Here is a 19219-nt window from a genome sequence, read left to right as displayed (position 1 = left end):
ATCAAAAATTCAAGCGAAATAACTTTATAATTCATAAATAATCCAGTGCAATGAAAATAGAAAAATGAAAGCCGTAAAAGAAGTTGCTTTAATCTGGACCTAATCTAGATCATAAAGTACCTCGTACTTTCCAAGTGCACGTGACCTTGAATTGCCTTACAACCACTGGTACGTTATCGAAGATGGACTATACGTGTGATTTCAATCACCGGAAGGCACTTCAAGAAGTTCAGTGCCAATATCTCCCACATTTTGAGACAGTTAACAGTGAAAGCCATTACTGATTGCCCTGTTACTGTGCTATCTGGCCAAAAAGAAAACGCCAAGCCATGTAATATATACAAGCTCTCTGCATGCATAGTGTGGCCCTTCGTCAAGGCTTTGTGAGGATGATAACCCGATTATGTCCAATTCTTGCCTCCTGTATGCGTCCCAGATGCCGGAGGACCTGTGACATGCACATTTTGGTAAAGTAAAAGTCAAGCAGTAGCCCCTGTTTAGGGTCAGATGCAGTAAAACACCAAAGAAGTAGAGGGATTCCATTGGTTCGAACGCAACCAGGCATTTCTCCTTGCAACGTTGACGTCGCCAACGAACAAAAGAGGGCCTCAAGAAGGCCCGAAGGGAATTGCCAGAGATTGGTACGGCCATGAGTTCATGTGGAAGATCAAGGTTCCAACCTCAGCTGGAGAACAGCCAAGTTTCACTGGTCAATGCAGTTTCTCCGGGCTCCTTGGCTCACAAGGAAAATGATTAGATTTGCCTACTGCGTCCGTCAATAAAATCTCAAGAAATCATGAGGGTGACAGATACTCACCGTCAGTATGGCTTTTCCAGTGTTATCAAGCTTCAGACCAGCACCTTTCATGTCTGTCTCCAGGAAGAAATGCTTTCCCTTCACAGCTTCTGACATTCCAATATCTCTTAGTTCCTTCACGTTTTAGGACAAGTTACGTCACCGTAGATGAATGATGTAGAAATACGACATCTGATTAGCAGGATAGATGGACAAGTATTCACTCACTAGTGCTTTCTCCAGGGTATCTTCCGACAGCTTCACAAAAGATAAAAAACCGATTACAGTTAGCGGTGGAATCAAACAAACGCTAAACGAAACAGGATCACAGAAGATGGGCACGCACCTTCTTCCTCGGAGCAGCAACTAGCTGCATATTGGCTTCAGCGTATACGGCCATCTCATTTATCGCAGAGTTCACCTTGTCCAAGGTGAGTCGACCTCTCATGTAACTGTATTGAAATAATCAAATTGAGTCATCTGCAAAAAAACTAAAAGAGGCAGGACCCTAAAACGGTTTGGAAAGAAACCCTGTAGACATTTCCCGTATCAATTCGAGTCTTCAGGAAAAGGGAAGACACCAATTGATGCTTTCTAAATTCCATGAGCTGAAGATCATTGTTTGTTCGTGCACAAGCATGTGCTTGTATCTGCGGACATCACATATCGCAGAGGTTACGTTATTTGGCACAATATTTTCCCAACGTATCTAAGTCGCACATATTAGATCAAACAAGGGTAGGCAGTCCGAAAGAATAGGTATGATAGGCGCATGGAATAACTACTTATAGGGCATTAGCTGGTTACAACCCAAGAAAGGGTACATCCCTAGCAAGCAGCTTTAAGCCTATCATCCTCGCGGTGTTTGATTTAGAACTTTTAAAGGTAGCCTCAAATTACGTTCTAGGTGAACTGGCCTCTTTAGGAACACCAATGCGTGTTTATTGGCAGTTTAACCACCACCAAACGTTCTCAACTCAATCAAGCCCTTTATTTATTGATCACGAGAAAAACTTAGTTCAGCTTAACTTTTTACTGGTTTAAAAAACTAAAATTTCATGGCTGAATTCTAAATTTCGTTCAAAGCTAGGATATGTCATCAACTTCTCTACCATTGCCTTTCTGCAACCTCACCCCAGCGAGCTAAGCAGCCCTAAGGTTAACTGAAAGTGTTTATCGAAGTTCAGTGTTGGTCCCTGAACCAATAAGCAACGGTTCATACATGTACAACGCCGCTTTTTATCACCGTTAGGGCATTTGGCTATACTACTCTAACGCCGTCCATATCGCTGTTCTTAAGGCAGAGAGGCTAAGAGTAACATCACTTAGTCAAGGACGAGGACTTCGTGTTTCGCTGAAACATGAAGGACGTATATACATCCAAATTGAGCAATCGAAAGGCACCGAGTGGAAACAGAGTGGGATATCCTAGTAGACAATCATGAAATGACAATTGAACCGGAATTGGAACTAAATATAACATATTAAAACCATGATTGATTATATTCACTATCTGGAAGGCAAAATTAAAAGGAGAATCAATTGCTGACCTAGACAATGAGTCAAGCTCATCATTAGTGATATACCAGCGAGGAGCTTGACCACGACCCCTTTTCTCCTGCAACAGATGAAAGAAATTAATCATCAGACTAAAACATAACTATTTATAAGATCAAACAACATAAAACGGTTATTTTGCAAATGTTTCAGAGACAAGAGAAACCTCATTGCCTGGAACATCGGTACCCAACTACTCTAACGAGGAAATCATCAACTTTTTACATTAAAGGATTTTTGTTGCTGAAAAGCAAATGAAACCAAACTCAAAAGTAATGGACGGTATAACGACCTTAATCTGACCAGTAGTATTGCAAATAAAAAAAATGATTTATTGTGCTAAAGTTGGGTCGTGTTGGCATTTGGCAATTTTAGGTCAACACAATTTTCATCAAAGTAGCTGTATTTCTATGTAGGAATCTTAGGAAGACAGTTATGGAGACATTTGCCTGGTAACCGACGCGGGATTCACGAGTTCTCTGCTCAATGAGGTGGTTCCGATCAGAATGCTTTCTGTTATCATTCTTTCCGTAGAAAACAAGAACATGTGGAACTTGAAAATTGGTCGATGTTGGTGCAGCCTTTACTTTGTTTAAGCATGAAGACAATTCAGGGGCATCGCAAAATTTATTTTATTTTATTATCAACAGAGAATGTAGGAAATAAAAGGCCAACCAATCATGAAGACGACCAATAACGACCGTGCATCAACATGTTCACCTTCACGCTAAAACTTACGGCTGGATTAGTCCACATCTCCATCGTGAACGCGCCACCTTTAAGTATGGTGAGATACGCATTTCCAAGAATCTGACGGAATTATTGGCTCGATGCTCGGAAAGAAACCTATGTTCACGGGCATTAGGAAAATCCCGCGTCTGAATTGCAACCGCCTGAACGGCAGGGATCAAAAGCCAATGGGGTCTTGTCATCCATTTAAGATTTTACCGTTCATCCTCATGCCTGCTAGGTCTGTTTCGAATTGGATAATTAATTGGATGAGTTCCATCGTTTGACAGACCACATGATCAGAAATTCCGACAAACTAGGCTTGTATCTTTAAATAAACTGAACGAGCAAGACAGGAGAACCGTACCTTCGGCGGAGGAGGCTCTTCCTCAAGCTTCAGTGGCTTACCAACGATGTCAATAACGGATTTTTCCTTGGGCATACTGAACCAAAAACGAACACAACAAACTAAACAATTCAATCATGATGAATTTCCAGATTCAACCATTGATGATCATTTGTACTTACCCATATTCGCCTGCATTCGACCCAGTTCCTGTGGCGCCGGGGAGACGAGGTGGTAAGAGCGCGAGCATGTGCTGCAATTTCCTTTGCTGGCTTAGGGAGAGCTCGACCAGTTTCTGCATTTGTCCACCAAATGCCCAAAATTAGTCCCATCGCTTTCGCCCTTTCTAGCAAAGAAGGGGCGATAACCCAGTTTGCAGTCGACGAAACGATCATCGAGGGCAGTAACAATGACCCAAGAGGGTGTGCGGTACCTTGGCTTTGGGAATGACCGCCTTCTCTTCTCTGATGCGATTCTTGATGGCTTGCACCTGGAATTCCATGGCCTTCACCGCGGCGTCGATGTTCGATAGATCTGGTGTCACCTTCCCAGGATTCACTTGCACCCAAACCCAATTCATAAACGCAAGCAGAGCGAGAGAGAAAGGGAGAGAAAATAGCATTTAAACCGAAAGCAACCATATGGCTGCAGTAAAAACAGAAAACTTAGCATATGGGGAGAAGAGCCTACTGTTTCTGGCGATGACGAGTTCTTGGAGGTCGGAGATGCGAGCAGTGAAGGAAGACATTAGCGACTCCAGGGAGGAAGCAGCTGCTTTAGCGTCCATCTCGCTGGCGGCTCTCTCTGGCGACCTTTCTTGTCGTCGTTCTGTGCGATCCCAGGCACAACCACTGCTTTCTCGTTTCCCTTTTCCCCTGGAAGGAACAAAAATTTGGGCGGAAAAATTCGAAATTAGGAGATCTTTTCACGACGCCGGGCAGCCTTAATATATATAGTAATCTCTTAAAAAAGTATCGGCTTCCATGGGCACAACGATTCGAGTCAACACAAGCTCAACTCTAACTTGTTCCAAAAAACTTTGTTGGTGCTCAATTCGTGGAGTTCGAACTTATATTGATGATAAACAAATCGAGTTCGAGTTTCAAAGAACTTTAATAAAATTGCTCGTAAACCAATACTCTATATAATATTGTCAAAACTTGTTTCACAATATAAGTTACATAAGTTAACAAAGTAAACGCCAAATGAGTTAATGTCTAAACTAGTTAACTGGGTTAAACGAGTTGAATTTGAGCATGATTTTGTATATTGGAATCGAGCTTTGAGCATGATTTTGTATATTCGAGTCGGGCTCAATCTCGCTATAAGGAGCTCGAATATGATTTCGAATTCGGATGAAAAAAAGTTTATATCATATCTGAATCCGATCCATATCCGATTTTTAAGTTATTTTGAATCCGATCCAAATCTGAATTTTAAATTATATCCAAATCAGATCCGAATTCAACTTTTAAGCTATATCCGAATCCGACTTTTAAGTTATATTTGAATCCACCGGAATCTGATTTATGACTTTTAAACCATATGCAAATCTGATTCAAATCTGATTTATGTGGCAAACATCAAATGAACTACTAAGGGAGAGAAAGAATATATATATATATATATATATATATATATATATATATATATATATATATATAGCCAAGTTACCAAAAGCTGTTTTTGGAGAGCAGGTGCTGTCCCTCACGTTCTTGATTTATCAGCCTACATCTCTACCCTCATTAGGGAAAGCTGGCCGACAGTTGAATTTAATTTCTTGCTGATGCATGTGCTGTTGGTTTAGGTCTGCAACCTATGGTCACCATCTTGCTATATTTTTTGCAAAATCCAATTCCAAACAATGTGCTTAGGAAGGTAACTTTAGGGGCATTAGTTGGTATATGCAGAGCAAGGGAAGAATCTGTAAACAAAGCTCTCTTATGCCAATGGCATTTCTATTATTCTGTCTCTCCTAAAAGACTCGAACTATGAAAGATTGAAATCCAAGAAATGACCATTAACTTGTTGTTGTGCTTTTAAAATGAAAATGAAAATCATAGGTTAAGAAAGAGAAAGGGGACAGCAGATTGGTAGCTTTGGAACTTGACATTTTTAAAATGAAAACATACACCCTAGATTTTCACACGTTTTCGTTCCTGTTTCCCCAAAAACACAGCTTGTTCGCACGTTTCTAGGCCAATCTCTCTATTTATTCTTGCATATTGATGTAAAATTAGCTCAGAAATTTCTAGCAGCCAAACACTATAGTAAAATTAGCTCAGAGATAAGGAAAGAAGCACTCAATTGTATAAGTGGAAACTGTAAAAATATTTCTAGGTGGTAATCCATTGAACCTTGCAAACAATACAATGTTTGCATGATGCAAAGACCCAATGTTATAAAAGGCGTAGCGTATCGTGTATCGGTCGGGCCGACCTATACGCCGTATCGTAATGTATCGCAAACGTAGCGTAGCGTATCGTAAAATTAATTTTTTAATTTTAAAAATTATTTAAAAATAAAAAATAAAGAAAAATCATTAAAAATTTGAAAAAAATAGCAAAAAAATAGAGATCAAGAAAAAAGTATTCAAATATAAAAAAGATCATCATATATAAGAAACATTCATGTATATCAACAACACATTCAAAAATAAGAAATTAGTTATACAAAATAACATAATAAGCATCCATCACAATTTTAAACTTGAAAATTTTATAGAATCTTAGGACTTAGAGCCTTAAGACTTGGAGTTTTATGACTTAGATTACACCACGGTTTAAAACATATAGTTATCATCTTTCATGATTCAACGATAATATCTCTCAAATCAATGAATCCTCGGTTATTTTTTATGAAAATGAGCAAAATCTCTCCCTCCTTTGTCTTTTGGAGTATTTAAATATAAGAAAATAGAGAGGGAGGAGTGTTTAAACTTTTAAAAATAAAAAAAAATGTGTTTTAACCTGTATCGCACGGTACGGACGATACTCGTACGATACGGACGCGTATCGCTTATCAAACACGTATCATATAGGTTTCTTCGACCTATACGATGCGTATCGTACAATACGCATCCGTATCGTACGATACAGATAACATTGCAAAGACCTAAAGGCAAAATGCGTAGAAGAATGAGAAATATGTATCAAAATGAAGCATTATCTATCAAAAAAGCCTACTAAATATATGCAAGTCTGTCTAGCATTTTCAAACTGGTGTCAGACACCACACAACAGACAGGCTTTTCACTTTTCAATTAGAAAATGTAGAAGCAAAATTCTAAGAAAAAAAATTTAAAAAGAAAAGTTCGTGCATAAAAACTAAAAGTCAAAGTTCCTTTACAAATAAGAAGCCTTAACAATAGATACAAGTTACAATTGAAGATGCATTAAACAATGATAAAATGCAATGGTTTGTCTCCGTGAACAGAATGGCTCCTTCCATTGTCAAGAGATCCTTCACCTACGATCTTCAAAAAACAATTGCAGAACAGGAAAAAATGGATTCTAAGAAAAAGAGAAATTTGTAAGAGATGGCAGTGTATTCTCTTTACTGAATCATGCAAAAACATCCATCAAATGCTGATGCGGTCCCTACCCTCATGAAATTCTAGTTTTTTTTACTGCAGACTTCAACTATCCTTTAATGCAGTCAGACGAAGAGATACTATCCTTACTCCCCTTCTTTTTCCTGAAATTCTACTTTGATGCAGCGAACAGTTAATAGTCATCTATGGGAAACAAATGCATGTGTGAATTTCTATGGCTCTGCCTAAAGCCAAATCTCGGTAATAAACAAAAATGATAGAAAATCCAAAGCAGTCCTTATACCCTTCATTTTTCCAGGATTCCAAGCCAAGATTAGATCCAATACTGATATCATTGGCAAACACTATTCCCGATGCCAATGTTGAAGTTTTGTTCTTTTTCTTAATGGCGAAGAACTCTTTAGGCACCAGACCACTAAAATGAGCCTGCCTGTAAGAAGCATTGCCTGGCCCCCTTAATCTGTTCTACGTCTTATGGCGAATCTCATCGGCAAAGCTCATCAAGAGATGAATCAAGTTGCGCTGAGTAGACATAAATACCTTGAAACTTAAGCAGAGAAATTTGAAGACAGGCGGACAGAAGTAGAGATGGGGCGAGAGAGGGGAAGTAGCAGACACACAAAAGGAAAAAATGGTTTTCTTTCCAAGCGTTTCCTTCTGTTGTGTTCCTCTCGACACAATGAGTGTGGTGGACACACAAAAGGAAAGGCAGAGGGAGAGAAACAAAGTAGAGATGGGGCGAGAGAGGGGAAGTATTAAATGGTAGAAATAGGAAAAGACTGAAGACGAAGGAGAGAGAGGTAGAGAGAGAAATAAAGTGAAGACTAAGGAATTCTTCATTTCAATACCATATCACAAAAGCCTTACCCAAAGTAAGGTATTTATACAAGATTCAATGTTCATCTTCCCTATTTTCTCGAATATACAACAAGATGATAAATAAGGCAAGATAGGGAATCACCAACAAGATAAGGCAAGACAGGGAATCACCAACAAGATAAGGCAAGATCACTGATCAATCCCTTTCCTGAAATCACGATGTTGCCGATTCTTGATCTGCTTCCTGAAATCACGATACTGATTTGTGTAACGTCTGACACTCCCCCTCAAGTTGGTGCTCCTGGATCTAGGAGGCCTAACTTGCTTCTTAATTTGATGAACGCATCTTTACCCAAGGCCTTAGTGAAAATATCAGCAACTTGATTTTGAGTATCAACATGTTTGGTACGAATTTCTCCATTCTGAATCCTCTCCCTTATAACATGGCAATCAATTTTTATATGTTTGGTCCTCTCATGAAATACGGGATTTGCGGATATGTGAAGTATTGTCAAATTGTCACAATGTAATTCTATTGGTTGTTGATGTTTGATTCCAAGATCTCTTAATAAATATTTATTCCAAATCATCTCGCATGTCGTTAGGGCCATTGACATGTACTCAGCCTCTGCTGTTGACCTGGAAACAGTGGTTTGCTTCTTTACTTTCCATGGTATTAGATTTTCTCCAATAAAGACGCAAAAACCTAAAGTGGATCTTCGCGTCATTGGGCAGACAACTCAATCTTTGACACAAATTTTACTAAATGAAGATAAAAATATACCAAAGCTTGGCGTGGATTTGATGTACCGAGGGATTCTAAAGGCTGCGTCCAGATGTGTATTCCTGGGGTTGCGACATGAACTGACTTAGTAATTGGACACTATGTAGGATGTCAGGCTGTGTGATGGTGAGATAAATGAGCTGTCCAATCAATTTTCTATAAAATGTGGGGTCTTTCAATGGCTGGCCTCTTTCATCATCAAGTTTCAAATGTTGCTCAATCGGAGTTTAGTTAGGTTTAGCACGCTATACCCAGCCTTGCTTAGGATATCCATGTTGTATTTCTTTGAGATAAGAATATGCTTTGTTTGAAACGGGCGACTTCAATACCCAAAAAATATTTTAATGTGCCCAAATCTTTTAGCTGAAATTTGCTGTTGATGACGGACTTCAAATTTGTAATTTGCTCTTGATTGTCTCCTGCAATTATTATGTCATCCATATAGATGATAATAAAGGTATTGCTATGGGCAGTTATGTTGGAGAATAACGAATAGTCTGCCTTTGACTGAGTGAAACCTAGTTGTATTAAGGTTTTAGTAAGTTTGAAGAACCAATTGCGAGATGATTGCTTGAGCCCATATAATGATTTTTTTAGCCAACATACCTTGTGCTCCCCCTGTCAGGTAAAACCAGGAGGGAGAGTCATGTATACTTCCTCAGAGAGGTCACCATGTAAAAACACATTGTTGACGTCAACTTGAAATAGACTCAACCCCTTGATTGCGGCAATAGACAAGAGACAACGAATGGTAGTGATTTTAGCAACGGGTGAGAAGGTCTCTGTTTGGGTATAACCCTTGGCAACAAGCCAAGCCTTATGTCGCTCAATGGTGCCATCAGCATGGTATTTGAGTTTATACACCCATTTGCATCCAATGGAGCGTTTGTTGGGAGGTAAATCAACGACGTCCCAAGTTGAATTTTCTTCAAGTTTACGAACTTCAGCAGCCATAGCATCACGTCATTCTGGAAATTGCATCGCTTCGTGAAAGCATGATGGTTCGGAATAGCAGAGAAGAGAAGTGAAGAAAGCTTGGTAGTTAGGAGAGAAATTTTGGAGATGAAGGTAGTTAGTGATGGGGTACCTGGTGCCTTTAGTGGATGTCGACGCCAATTCAAATGATTGAGTTGGATGAATGGAGTAGCATTGGAAGTCCCTGAGGTGTGAAGGAGGCGTACATACCCTGGTTGAGCGCCGCACTGGTGGTGCAACATCAGGCTGGGTGTTGGGAGGGGCTGGTTGAGTGGCCACATGGTAGGTATTCGGATGTTAGGTAGGCAAGGTAGGAGGGTCGACATATTCAAGAGGTTCATGAATAGGGAGAGGTATGACAACATCACTATGGGAGTCCTTGATATTGTGGAAAGGGAAGTTGTCTTAAAAAAATTTAACATCTTGTGAAAATTTCTTGGCTATTGGTCGTATAATTTATAAGTATTTTGGCCAAAAGGATCTCCTATAAAAATGCATTTGCGAGAACGGGCGTCAAACTTGTGAGATTTGCCAATGTTATATGCATAACATAAACACCCAAAAACTCGAAGATGTTCATACTTGGGTTTCTTTTCATAAAGAATCTCGTAAGGGGTTTTGCCATGTAAAGGTTGCGTGGGCAAACGATTTAGCAAGTAAGTAGCGGATAAGATACAATCGCCCCAAAACTTGATAGGAAGGCCAGCTTGAAAACGAAGGGCACGAGTGATATTTAATAAATCTTTGTGTTTCCGTTCTACCACTCCATTTTGTTGTGGGGTGGCAATGCAAGAATGTTGGCGCTCAATGGCTTTATTATACAACAAGGTTTCCATGTGGGAGGAAAAAAACTCAGTCTCATTATCACTACGAATTTTTTTAATGGTTGTAGAAAATTGATTTTCTACGAGGTTAAGAAATTTTTCAATGTAAAAATATGTTTTTGATTTGTGGCGCACAAGAAAAACCCAGGTGCAACGGAAAAAATTGTCCACAATAGTAAAAAAATAATGGGCGCCCGATAGTGAAGGTGTTTGATAACCTCCCCATATGTCACAATGAACCAATTGAAATATGCTAGAAGTAGAGATAGAACTATTCGAAAATGGCAAACGTGTTTGTTTGGCAAGATAACATGTAGAATAATGTTCATGTTTGGGAGCAGAATTAAGAAAATTGAAAATAGCCTTCAAACGAGAAAAAGAGGGGTGACCAAGTCGAAGATGCCAGAGACTTTGTTGGTCTGATGAAACAGCAGTAGCACATGGTCTTTCATCCTCAAGAACGTATAGTCTATTTGCCAACCTACCCTTCCCAATCATCTTCATCGAGCATCGGCCCTGAATAGTGCAAGAATCATTATCAAATATAACTTGACATTGATTTTCATTGACAAGTTCGGATTCGAATATCAGGTTATAGTTCGGATTCAAATATACCTGTTAAGATAGTTAGTATCCGATCAAATATTTACTTAAAACTGAATCCGAATCCGTATCCAATCAGATGTTATTTCTTAAATCCGAATTCGATCCGATTTCTCAATCGAATGTCAAATTGTCTACCATATCTAATTTTTTAAAAGCAATTCGGATCAGATATCTGATGTGAATCTGACTCGTTGACATCCCTGGTTCCTTGTCCCTATGAATCTATATGCCTCGCTATATTTAATTTATTTATAAAAGCACGGCCACATATTTACTAAATAACTAAAAGGGTTTTCAAGGTTCATTTCCATGAAGTTAAATGATAAATAACTAAACGTTGCAATTTTACATTTTTTATGAGGCCAGCGGATTTTTAAACTTCTGCTTTCGAAAAAAAGTATGTGTTGTGTTTGTTTCTATGCGGTAATCTAAGATCCATATATTTAAAGTCCATCCCTTCGTTCCCTTCGTCTGACCTTAAATTCATGACCTTAAATTCACGGGTTTTAACATAGATTTCATAGGAACTTTGCAAATCAATCAACTAAGGCAGCTTCTGCCTTCTAACCACTTCATTCATGGATCCACGAGCTCATGTCGAGTAGACTTTAAATTTCTTTCCCTCTTAACGGATGAAGTTGGCAAATCTTAAATATTTTGGTCTCAAGATGTTTCAGCCACAATCATAATTCATATTTCAACTTACAAATCTAATATTACCACAACAATAAGTACTACAACAAATACAAATTTTAAAGGACAAGCACAAAAACAAATTTTTTAATTGGTCAAGATCCTCTTAAGATATTGTGCTTTATCTTGGCAGCGTAAGACAAACACATGATTACAGTAATGGAAGTTAGCCTTCAGAACAGGTTGATTCATCCAGAGCTCAATTGCATACGTTCGATTATCCCTATGGCACAAACTCGGAGAATCAAATCACACTTCAAACCTTCTATATTATTTTCCTCAACCAAGGACAAGCGTTTAGACGTGCTTAAGCTCCAACCTTCTAATGCGGAGAAGTCAAATCCCTCGTCCTCGCCATTGAGCCCTTGAAAGTAAGAAAGCCTCGTCTCCTCGAAGGCCTTTCGCTCGGCGCAGTTCTTACGCAGAAGTCGAAGAGGACCATAACCCGAGTCTGCTGCACCGCTGCCCAGAGGCGAGAGACCCGCGGTCCACTCCCCATTCGATGGATTTGGCGGGCTTGGAGACCAGACAACTCTGCCTCCTCCAACGCATAGCGCGGTTCGAGTCGTCCTTGCTCCCCGATGGCGCGCGTCCGCAACCTCCGACTCCATCTCCGGCAGCTTCCACCCTCTCCGCGGCCACCAACACCATCGAGTCCCATCTCACTAACATTCTCCTTTCCAATGGCGTCACCGACTTCCGATTCGGACGGGTTCCTGAAGATTACTACGACAGGACCATCGAAGAGAGGCGCGACATTCTCGGCGCCCCGTCTATCCACCACCTCTGCAAATCCATCGTTCTTGTAAGCGCTTCTCATCCTTTTTTTTTCTATATTTCAGTTTTCTTGATTAATCTTGGTGTTTTTGTGAAGATCCTGTTGTTGGTTGTTTTTGCTTTTGGAATTTGGCGCCGCAGTGTTTGTAAAGGGCCGGTGGCTTTGTGGGAGTCCAATTTCACCGTGTAACGTATATCGTCGATCTAAGGATGATTGAGTTTTACTCGTAGAGTGATAGGTTAACGCGGTTGAGAAATTCACTTGATTTTCAATTGAAGAGGAGTTCATTTGTTTCTTCTTGTGTTATCTGTTTCTGGTGTGGAGCGTTTGCTGGTGGTACTTCAAGTTCATGGTAAAAGCACTCTGCTCTATGGGTTATACTTTATAGTTTTTACGTTGTACTGTTGTCTCTTGCATGTTGTCCAAATATGAAATGAATAATTTGTCCATTACTGGTTTCGAATTCTTTGCAGTCACTTTCATTAGTTTGCAAGAATGTTTGTGTTTTGTCATGTTTGACTGACGAAAGAGTTACATGTTCTTCTGATCAACTTGTTCTTCGAGACGAACAAACTGTTAGTGGCGTTTAGTTGGATTATGGCCAAAATGGAGATGTAGTCTATCTAATGATTCTGTTTCATCCTCTTGACTCCACTCGGTCTCAGACGGCTTAGGGACAATGCTCTTCATAAGCAGATAGATATATTATCTTAATGTCCTTGTTCTCTTTTCCCCTTTTATGTCAAAGACATATGCGCTTTTTCATTCCATGGATGGATTTCGCTAGCTAGTGACAGCTGTCATATGAAATGCTGTATGTCACAAGATGCTGGAGTGCTAAGAACGACGTACTTAAGTAAAATGTGGTTGATTTCTTGTTTCGGAGAAATACGTTACGCTATATGTATAACTTAGTAGGATTAGAAATTCTTATTATTGTTTCGATATCCTGTAATTTGTAAGTAGTTCCGAAGAGGGCAGAAATTTAGTCATTTTCACTCTATTGCTGAGATACACTGGTATACTACAGATGAAGCTGAACTAGTGGAACGGCAGGCTGGTTTGAGTGAAAGAATAAAAGGCGGATATTCTGTAGCAGGGGAAATGAAAAAAATACTCCTCGGTAGATAAAATCACGTAGAAAGTTTTTAGTTTTGTTGCTCTTTATACTTTATAGACCTTCATAAGGGAAATGTTTTTCAGGTTACCGCTGTATAGTGGATAGTATCATGCTGTCACAATGTATATTACCTTTTTGTCAACTGCTTATTAATCTAAAGCATTGCAGTAGGAGACTTTCTCTATTAGCAGTATCAGTTATTTCTCTTTTGTGATCCAGGTCAATACTCAAGCTCCAGCTAATATAACTGATTGCAGTGATCGCAGCAACTCAAAGTACTACGTTGTGGTTATACAGGTAGCTTTTGCTGCTTCATTGTCCAGTGCCGTGGATGCTTATTTCTAATACCCAGTTTGTTTCATTGTTCTCATGCAGTATACTGCTCGATTTAATGCTGAGAGTGTGAAGAACTTCTTATATTCACTTAACAATGGGAAGATACCCAAAAAAAAGATCAACAGTGAGTTTCTAAATTTATATTGTTTGATATTTGTCTCCATACTAATGATGCTATTAGTCTGCCATATGTGAGGCTGTCACTGGCTTTACTTTATCTAATTGGCAGACCTGAGGTTAATGTTATTAGTTTGTTCTTATCTACTCAGACCATCTAAATAATATTCTCAGTTGTTAGCTTTCACATTTTTGTTATTTGATTTGTTAATTCTCACGAGACATGCATATGCAACGTTGCTGATTGTACAAAAGAAGATTGACACTGTTTATCAATTACTTCTCAAGTTTTGTGTGGTTGTACATCTTTTTGGAATATGTTCCATTCCAAACGATTGTTTCACACTTTTTTGGATGGGATGACAAAGTTATTTATTCCTCATCGTTTCTAACCCTATTTCAATTTAATGAACAAAACCTTTTTCTGTTACCGTGTTCTCTCTCGCTTTCTGTGTCATTTTTCTTCTTCATGAACTATGCTGAAGACTGAAGAGCAAGCTTATTTTATTAGAGACTGAAAATGAAAATCTTTCTTATGATTTCAGTGAGACTTGCTCCTGAGGAAGAGTCAGCAAAGTTGACAGGATATGAGCACAACGCAGTGACTCCTCTAGGAATGAAAACGGATATTCCAGTAAGATAACAACTTACTTTGTGGATTCCCGATCTCTGTGTTATTATTCCTTACCATTCTGATGCACAATTCTGTCATATTCTTTCCTCATTATGATTTAAAATTGAGTTAATGCACCTGAATAAACTGTATGATTAGACTGATTCAAAAACATACTCTTGTCTCCCTTTGTCTCTGAACTTGTAGTTTAATGTAAAAAATAGCTGCAACCTTTTCAGGGGTTTCTTGTGGTTCCTTTTCTCAGATCCAGTCTGTTGGGATATCTACATCCCTCACTTTTTTGCCAATCTTTGTCATCTGATCACACTTTATATAGTTATGTGTGTTTATATAGTTGCTACATTCTATTAAACTTCAATTGATAATATTTTCTTAGGAATATGTCCGTGAAAGGTTTGCAACAAATGTTGGTTGGTATAGCTCATTATCATGTATTTTGGAGAAGATGCTTTGCTTATTGTTAGTGACACCATTATAATCATCATTATCAAATTGACCCATGGATTTATAAGCATTCTGTGCACTTCTTTCTTTTCCTTTCTTATTTTTCACGAATGCATAGGTGGTATAGCTCATTATCAATTTATCATGTATTTTGCAGAAGATGCTTCTTGCTTATTGTCAGAGACACCAATATAATTATCATTATCAAATTTACTGATGGATTTCAGGCTTTCGGCACTCTGTGCATTTTAAGCAAACTGTAGGTCTCTGTAATGATCTTAAATCAAGATTACATGTTAAAAACCATAGATTTAAGGTCGGATGGGGGGAGGGTCCGATCTTAAATCCACAGATGTGAGATACTAGGGATCTCAGATCCGATCTGAGATCTGCGGTGAAACAAACACGCCCTCAAGTCCTAAGGAAGAGAAATATTTGTTTGATAGTTTGTTAACTGCAGCCATACGTCATTAAAAGATTAAGTTTGATTGATTAATCTAATGGACTCTTAATACCTTTTCAGGTGATCCTTGATGAGGCAATTACGAAGCTTAATCCTGACTTTTTCTGGTTGGGCGGAGGAGAAGTTGACCTTAAACTGGGGATCAGGACCTCACAGTTTATTCAATTTATAAAGCCATTCATTGTCTCCTGCACATGAAATGGGTCTGAAAAGGGGAGAAAGTGCTCTTCTCCAAGGCGGTTCACAGACAGTTTTCTGCAATCTCTAGAGCTCGGGAAATCAGGCGAAGGATGTTTGCTTTTCTTACAGCACGTGGCTCGTTCATCCTGCTGCATTTTTTTTAAATGATCTTTTTATGTCCTTAAGGATGCATTGAGGAAGACATTCTTGAAATGCTTGTCCGTTGATAAATTAAAACAAGTAATTGTTGACGCCATTTTGTCTCTCGTGAACTGTGTTCAACTGGGTGAGTCATGTGTCTCCTTGATTTGAGATATTTAAGCCCATTAGCAAACAAATTTGAAAAACACTTGGAGGGGACCTCTAGCCATTGTTGACCGTCCATCTGAACAATATGCTAGTTGTGAAATTTTAACGGAACTCACCACGTCTATGTGAATTATTCTTCCCATAAACACCTTACGGGGTATGCCTGCAGCACCCGTCTTTTGTAAATGGATGAACTCTACCTTGTGAAGTTCAGATCTGGCAAAATCAATGGTCCAGATTTCTACACAGGTTACTGGTAGAACTATGAGTTGGAGATGAGAACAACGAAGGGGACAGATGGCTTTGAATGAGGGGAACCCTCAATTCATTCAGTTTGATTTGCCTGTTTCTGCACATTAGAATCCTTTGTCTTATTTGAATTGCTTGTTGGGCAACCAAGTCCTGTGCTTCAATTCCAAGAAGGACATCTCGGGGTCAGTCCTGCCTATCTTTTTCAAAATTTTCTTGGCTATTTGAGAATGTACCTTGTCAACTAAGCGTTCTTTGTACACTACCTCATCTAGCTCATTAAATACTTTTCGTGTACATGAAGATATAGGTGAAGAATACGATGCTGAGCTGCCTTTGTGGAAAAGTACTTGGTTGAAGAACAGAGTTCTCATCCTTCTTGCGGAATTTCAACTAAAGAAGGTGTAAAATCAGCAATATTTATTCGATTTGCGTAATTCAGTAATTATAGACAGAGGAGAGAAGAGATGGAGAGTTATTCCAACCGAAAGTGCACGCAGTAACTGTCAACTGGCCCTTTCAATTACACCAAACTTCTCTTTGTTACAGGAATCGCCGGCTAATCTCTATGAGTGAACATGCCTATACCTAACTATTATTTTAAAGACGAACGTACACAACAATGCCAAAGAATTGTTAGGTTGCACTACTCCACCCCTAAGCAATCTACAAAAAAACACTAAAGCAGACAAAAATTAATCTATAGATACACCATCAAGTGACACAACATAATTTAATCTGCAACTGTTGAGTAAGGAATACCCGGACATCGAGCAGCCGGTTAACTATTGCAGAAAACTCTGGCTGTATGTAGGGAGTAAAGTATGACTATGGTGCCTTGTTATTAATTGGTGGTTTCCGGTGGGGTTGAGGATAATCCATGACTACTATGTCAGAAACATCAAGTTCCGTAGACTCAGCTGCTCCTTCACTTACATGGAATTCCCCGGCAGAGTACTGTTCCAGTTTCGTTGGTCCCTACATGCAAAGACATATCAATAGTTACAGCACTACTCGAGGCCTTGCCCTTGACACCCACTGAAAAGACGTGGTTCAGGTCGTCGGCTGTAACTCTACCACTAAGATCATCACTTCTAAGATCTATCAATTGCATATCATTGTTACTTCTCCATGCTAGATTCTTACTGTTTTTCCCTTTATGTTTGTTTGAAAAACTTAATTTCCACCAATCTACTGTAGTTGAAAAGGATATATGACAAGTATAAAGTACCTCTAATTTTTTCAGCTGCCGTTTAACAACATGAGAGGTAGATACGACAGACTCGGCCCCTGCAAATGACTGTCATCAACACACAGCTACTCAAAAATGAAGTGTGAAATAATCATGAGAAGATTGAGGATGATTGGTCAGATGAGGCATATGAAGGATATCGGCAAGCGCCAAGAAACATCGCATATAGTAGCGGAAATAACAAGATTGGAGCAAGGCCATCTGTAACATGAACTGACAGTACAGTATATTGATAGCTTTCGTTTTTCTTCTCATGTCTTCTCTATACAGTATGTGAAAGAGACTTGCATGCGCCAGCTACCCTATCTACTCCCATGGCCATTTGAACAATGGGTGTCAAAATTTGAAATGGTTTAATCAGAGGGAGAAGTGTCAATGATTTGGTTCAGTTATGGGAGGGTGGGTGTGTCTTAGGCGGGGCATAATCTAACTGGAACCCTGGTTCAGGGCGTCCCTTGTGAGGAACATGCCATGGTATCATTGAAAGAGACTTGGTTCTAACTATTAGACCTGGAAGCTCCCTGCTCTCACTGGTTGTCTTCTTCGCGGGCACTAAGTTTCCTTCTTGCTTTCCACTTCCAACCTTTTCATCGATTGGCTTCACTGCTGCCACCCGAACAGGCTGCACCTCTACCTTTATATTTGCTTGGTTCTTCCGGAAAAAAGAGAAATGGAAGTCAACATCCTGCAGTTTAAACAGCGAAGCAACAAAGAAACTCTAAAAAGATGAACAACCAATTGCCAACAAACCAACCAACCTTGTTAGAAATATCAAGCTCTCTGGTTGGATCGTTATCATCGGGTGATATGCGAAGTCGTCGAGCTTGGCAAGATTGGCTTGAGAAGAAGAGAAGGAGGAGATAAAGGGGAAGAACAAGAAAAAGAGGAGAAGACATGGCTTAATAGGAAAGCCTAGTTGCAAAGGCTTGACGAAGAAGAAAGATGAAGATGGAGAGGGTTTTATGGAGAGTTGTTTCTGTTACGGGTGTGGTCACTTTTGGAAGAGAGAGAGAGAGCATGCAGAGAGTAAGGGATATGTACTGGCGTTCCCCACTTTGTTTGCTCTGTCTCCTTCTCTCACTTAGACGGCGAACTCTCCCCAAGAGATGGAAGGAGAGAAATTCTACAGGAATTTGGTTGCTTATATTGGATGCCACACGGACAAACTTCTATACGCAAGCAGTGTGAAGATAGCATTTCATTTAAGGTCCACATTACTGCACCTAATCCCAAATACCACAGCCAGTTTCTGAATACTTTTTTTTTTTTTTGAACCGTCGAACAGGCAAATGACCCTCGTTTTGAGAAGCATGCGCTTTTTGTCTCTTCTAATTCTGTTTTCTGAATTGATTTTTTTTTTTTCTTGGCTCGCCTCATGAGCAAGAGAAGGGAATTTATTGCCATTTAATTCACTTTGACTATTATTTAGCTTGTGCTAAATGATTAAGCTCCCTGTTTGGCAGGAAAAATAGATGATCAGTGTTTTAAAATCCAAAAACATTAGGTACTTATATGAAAACAAGAGGAACTTATCAATGTTATAAACAGAAGTATTAGTGTCATCAACACATATATCTTTTAAAATTTCTAAAATCTTTTTAAAGTATTTTAAGTTTGCTTTAAAAAGTAAAAAGAATATAAAACTTGTATCAGCC

At 39.2% G+C, this 19219-nt stretch overlaps 3 protein-coding genes across 4 annotated transcripts; 1 reads left to right on the top strand and 2 right to left on the bottom strand.

The window, feature by feature from the left end:
* Positions 1-8: 8 nt before the first annotated feature.
* LOC116265338 (spindle and kinetochore-associated protein 1 homolog) lies at positions 9-4368 on the bottom strand. Of its 2 annotated transcripts, XR_004175024.2 has the most exons (10): positions 4119-4368; positions 3862-3986; positions 3611-3723; positions 3450-3525; positions 2347-2414; positions 1143-1248; positions 1025-1054; positions 818-931; positions 559-685; positions 9-448 (listed from the first exon to the last, which is right to left on the bottom strand). XR_004175024.2 is itself a non-coding variant. In XM_050080719.1 (9 exons), exons 1-9 carry the CDS (start codon positions 4213-4215, stop codon positions 374-376), a joined length of 804 nt encoding a protein of 267 aa, XP_049936676.1. In that variant the 5' UTR covers positions 4216-4366; the 3' UTR covers positions 9-373. The 2 variants fall into 2 exon arrangements, 1 of the variants encoding a protein (XP_049936676.1); XM_050080719.1 differs by lacking the exon at positions 559-685 and having other exon boundaries at positions 4119-4366.
* A 7628-nt stretch (positions 4369-11996) lies between these two features.
* On the top strand, positions 11997-16010 carry LOC116265994 (uncharacterized). The gene is made up of 5 exons (XM_031647026.2): positions 11997-12487; positions 13800-13877; positions 13956-14040; positions 14579-14667; positions 15635-16010. Exons 1-5 carry the CDS (start codon positions 12185-12187, stop codon positions 15770-15772), a joined length of 693 nt encoding a protein of 230 aa, XP_031502886.1. The 5' UTR covers positions 11997-12184; the 3' UTR covers positions 15773-16010.
* Positions 16011-16813: 803 nt separating this feature from the next.
* Positions 16814-18656, bottom strand: LOC116266258 (uncharacterized). The gene is made up of 4 exons (XM_031647398.2): positions 18323-18656; positions 18075-18216; positions 17544-17602; positions 16814-17290 (listed from the first exon to the last, which is right to left on the bottom strand). The coding sequence occupies exons 1-4, from the start codon at positions 18458-18460 to the stop codon at positions 17141-17143; spliced, it is 489 nt and encodes a 162-aa protein (XP_031503258.1). The 5' UTR covers positions 18461-18656; the 3' UTR covers positions 16814-17140.
* Positions 18657-19219: the final 563 nt, after the last annotated feature.

Source organism: Nymphaea colorata, chromosome 12 (genome assembly GCF_008831285.2).
Source record: "Nymphaea colorata isolate Beijing-Zhang1983 chromosome 12, ASM883128v2, whole genome shotgun sequence".
NCBI lineage: Eukaryota > Viridiplantae > Streptophyta > Magnoliopsida > Nymphaeales > Nymphaeaceae > Nymphaea > Nymphaea colorata.
Note: the sequence above shows the minus strand (reverse complement) of the source record. Positions and strands in the feature narration are given on the sequence as shown.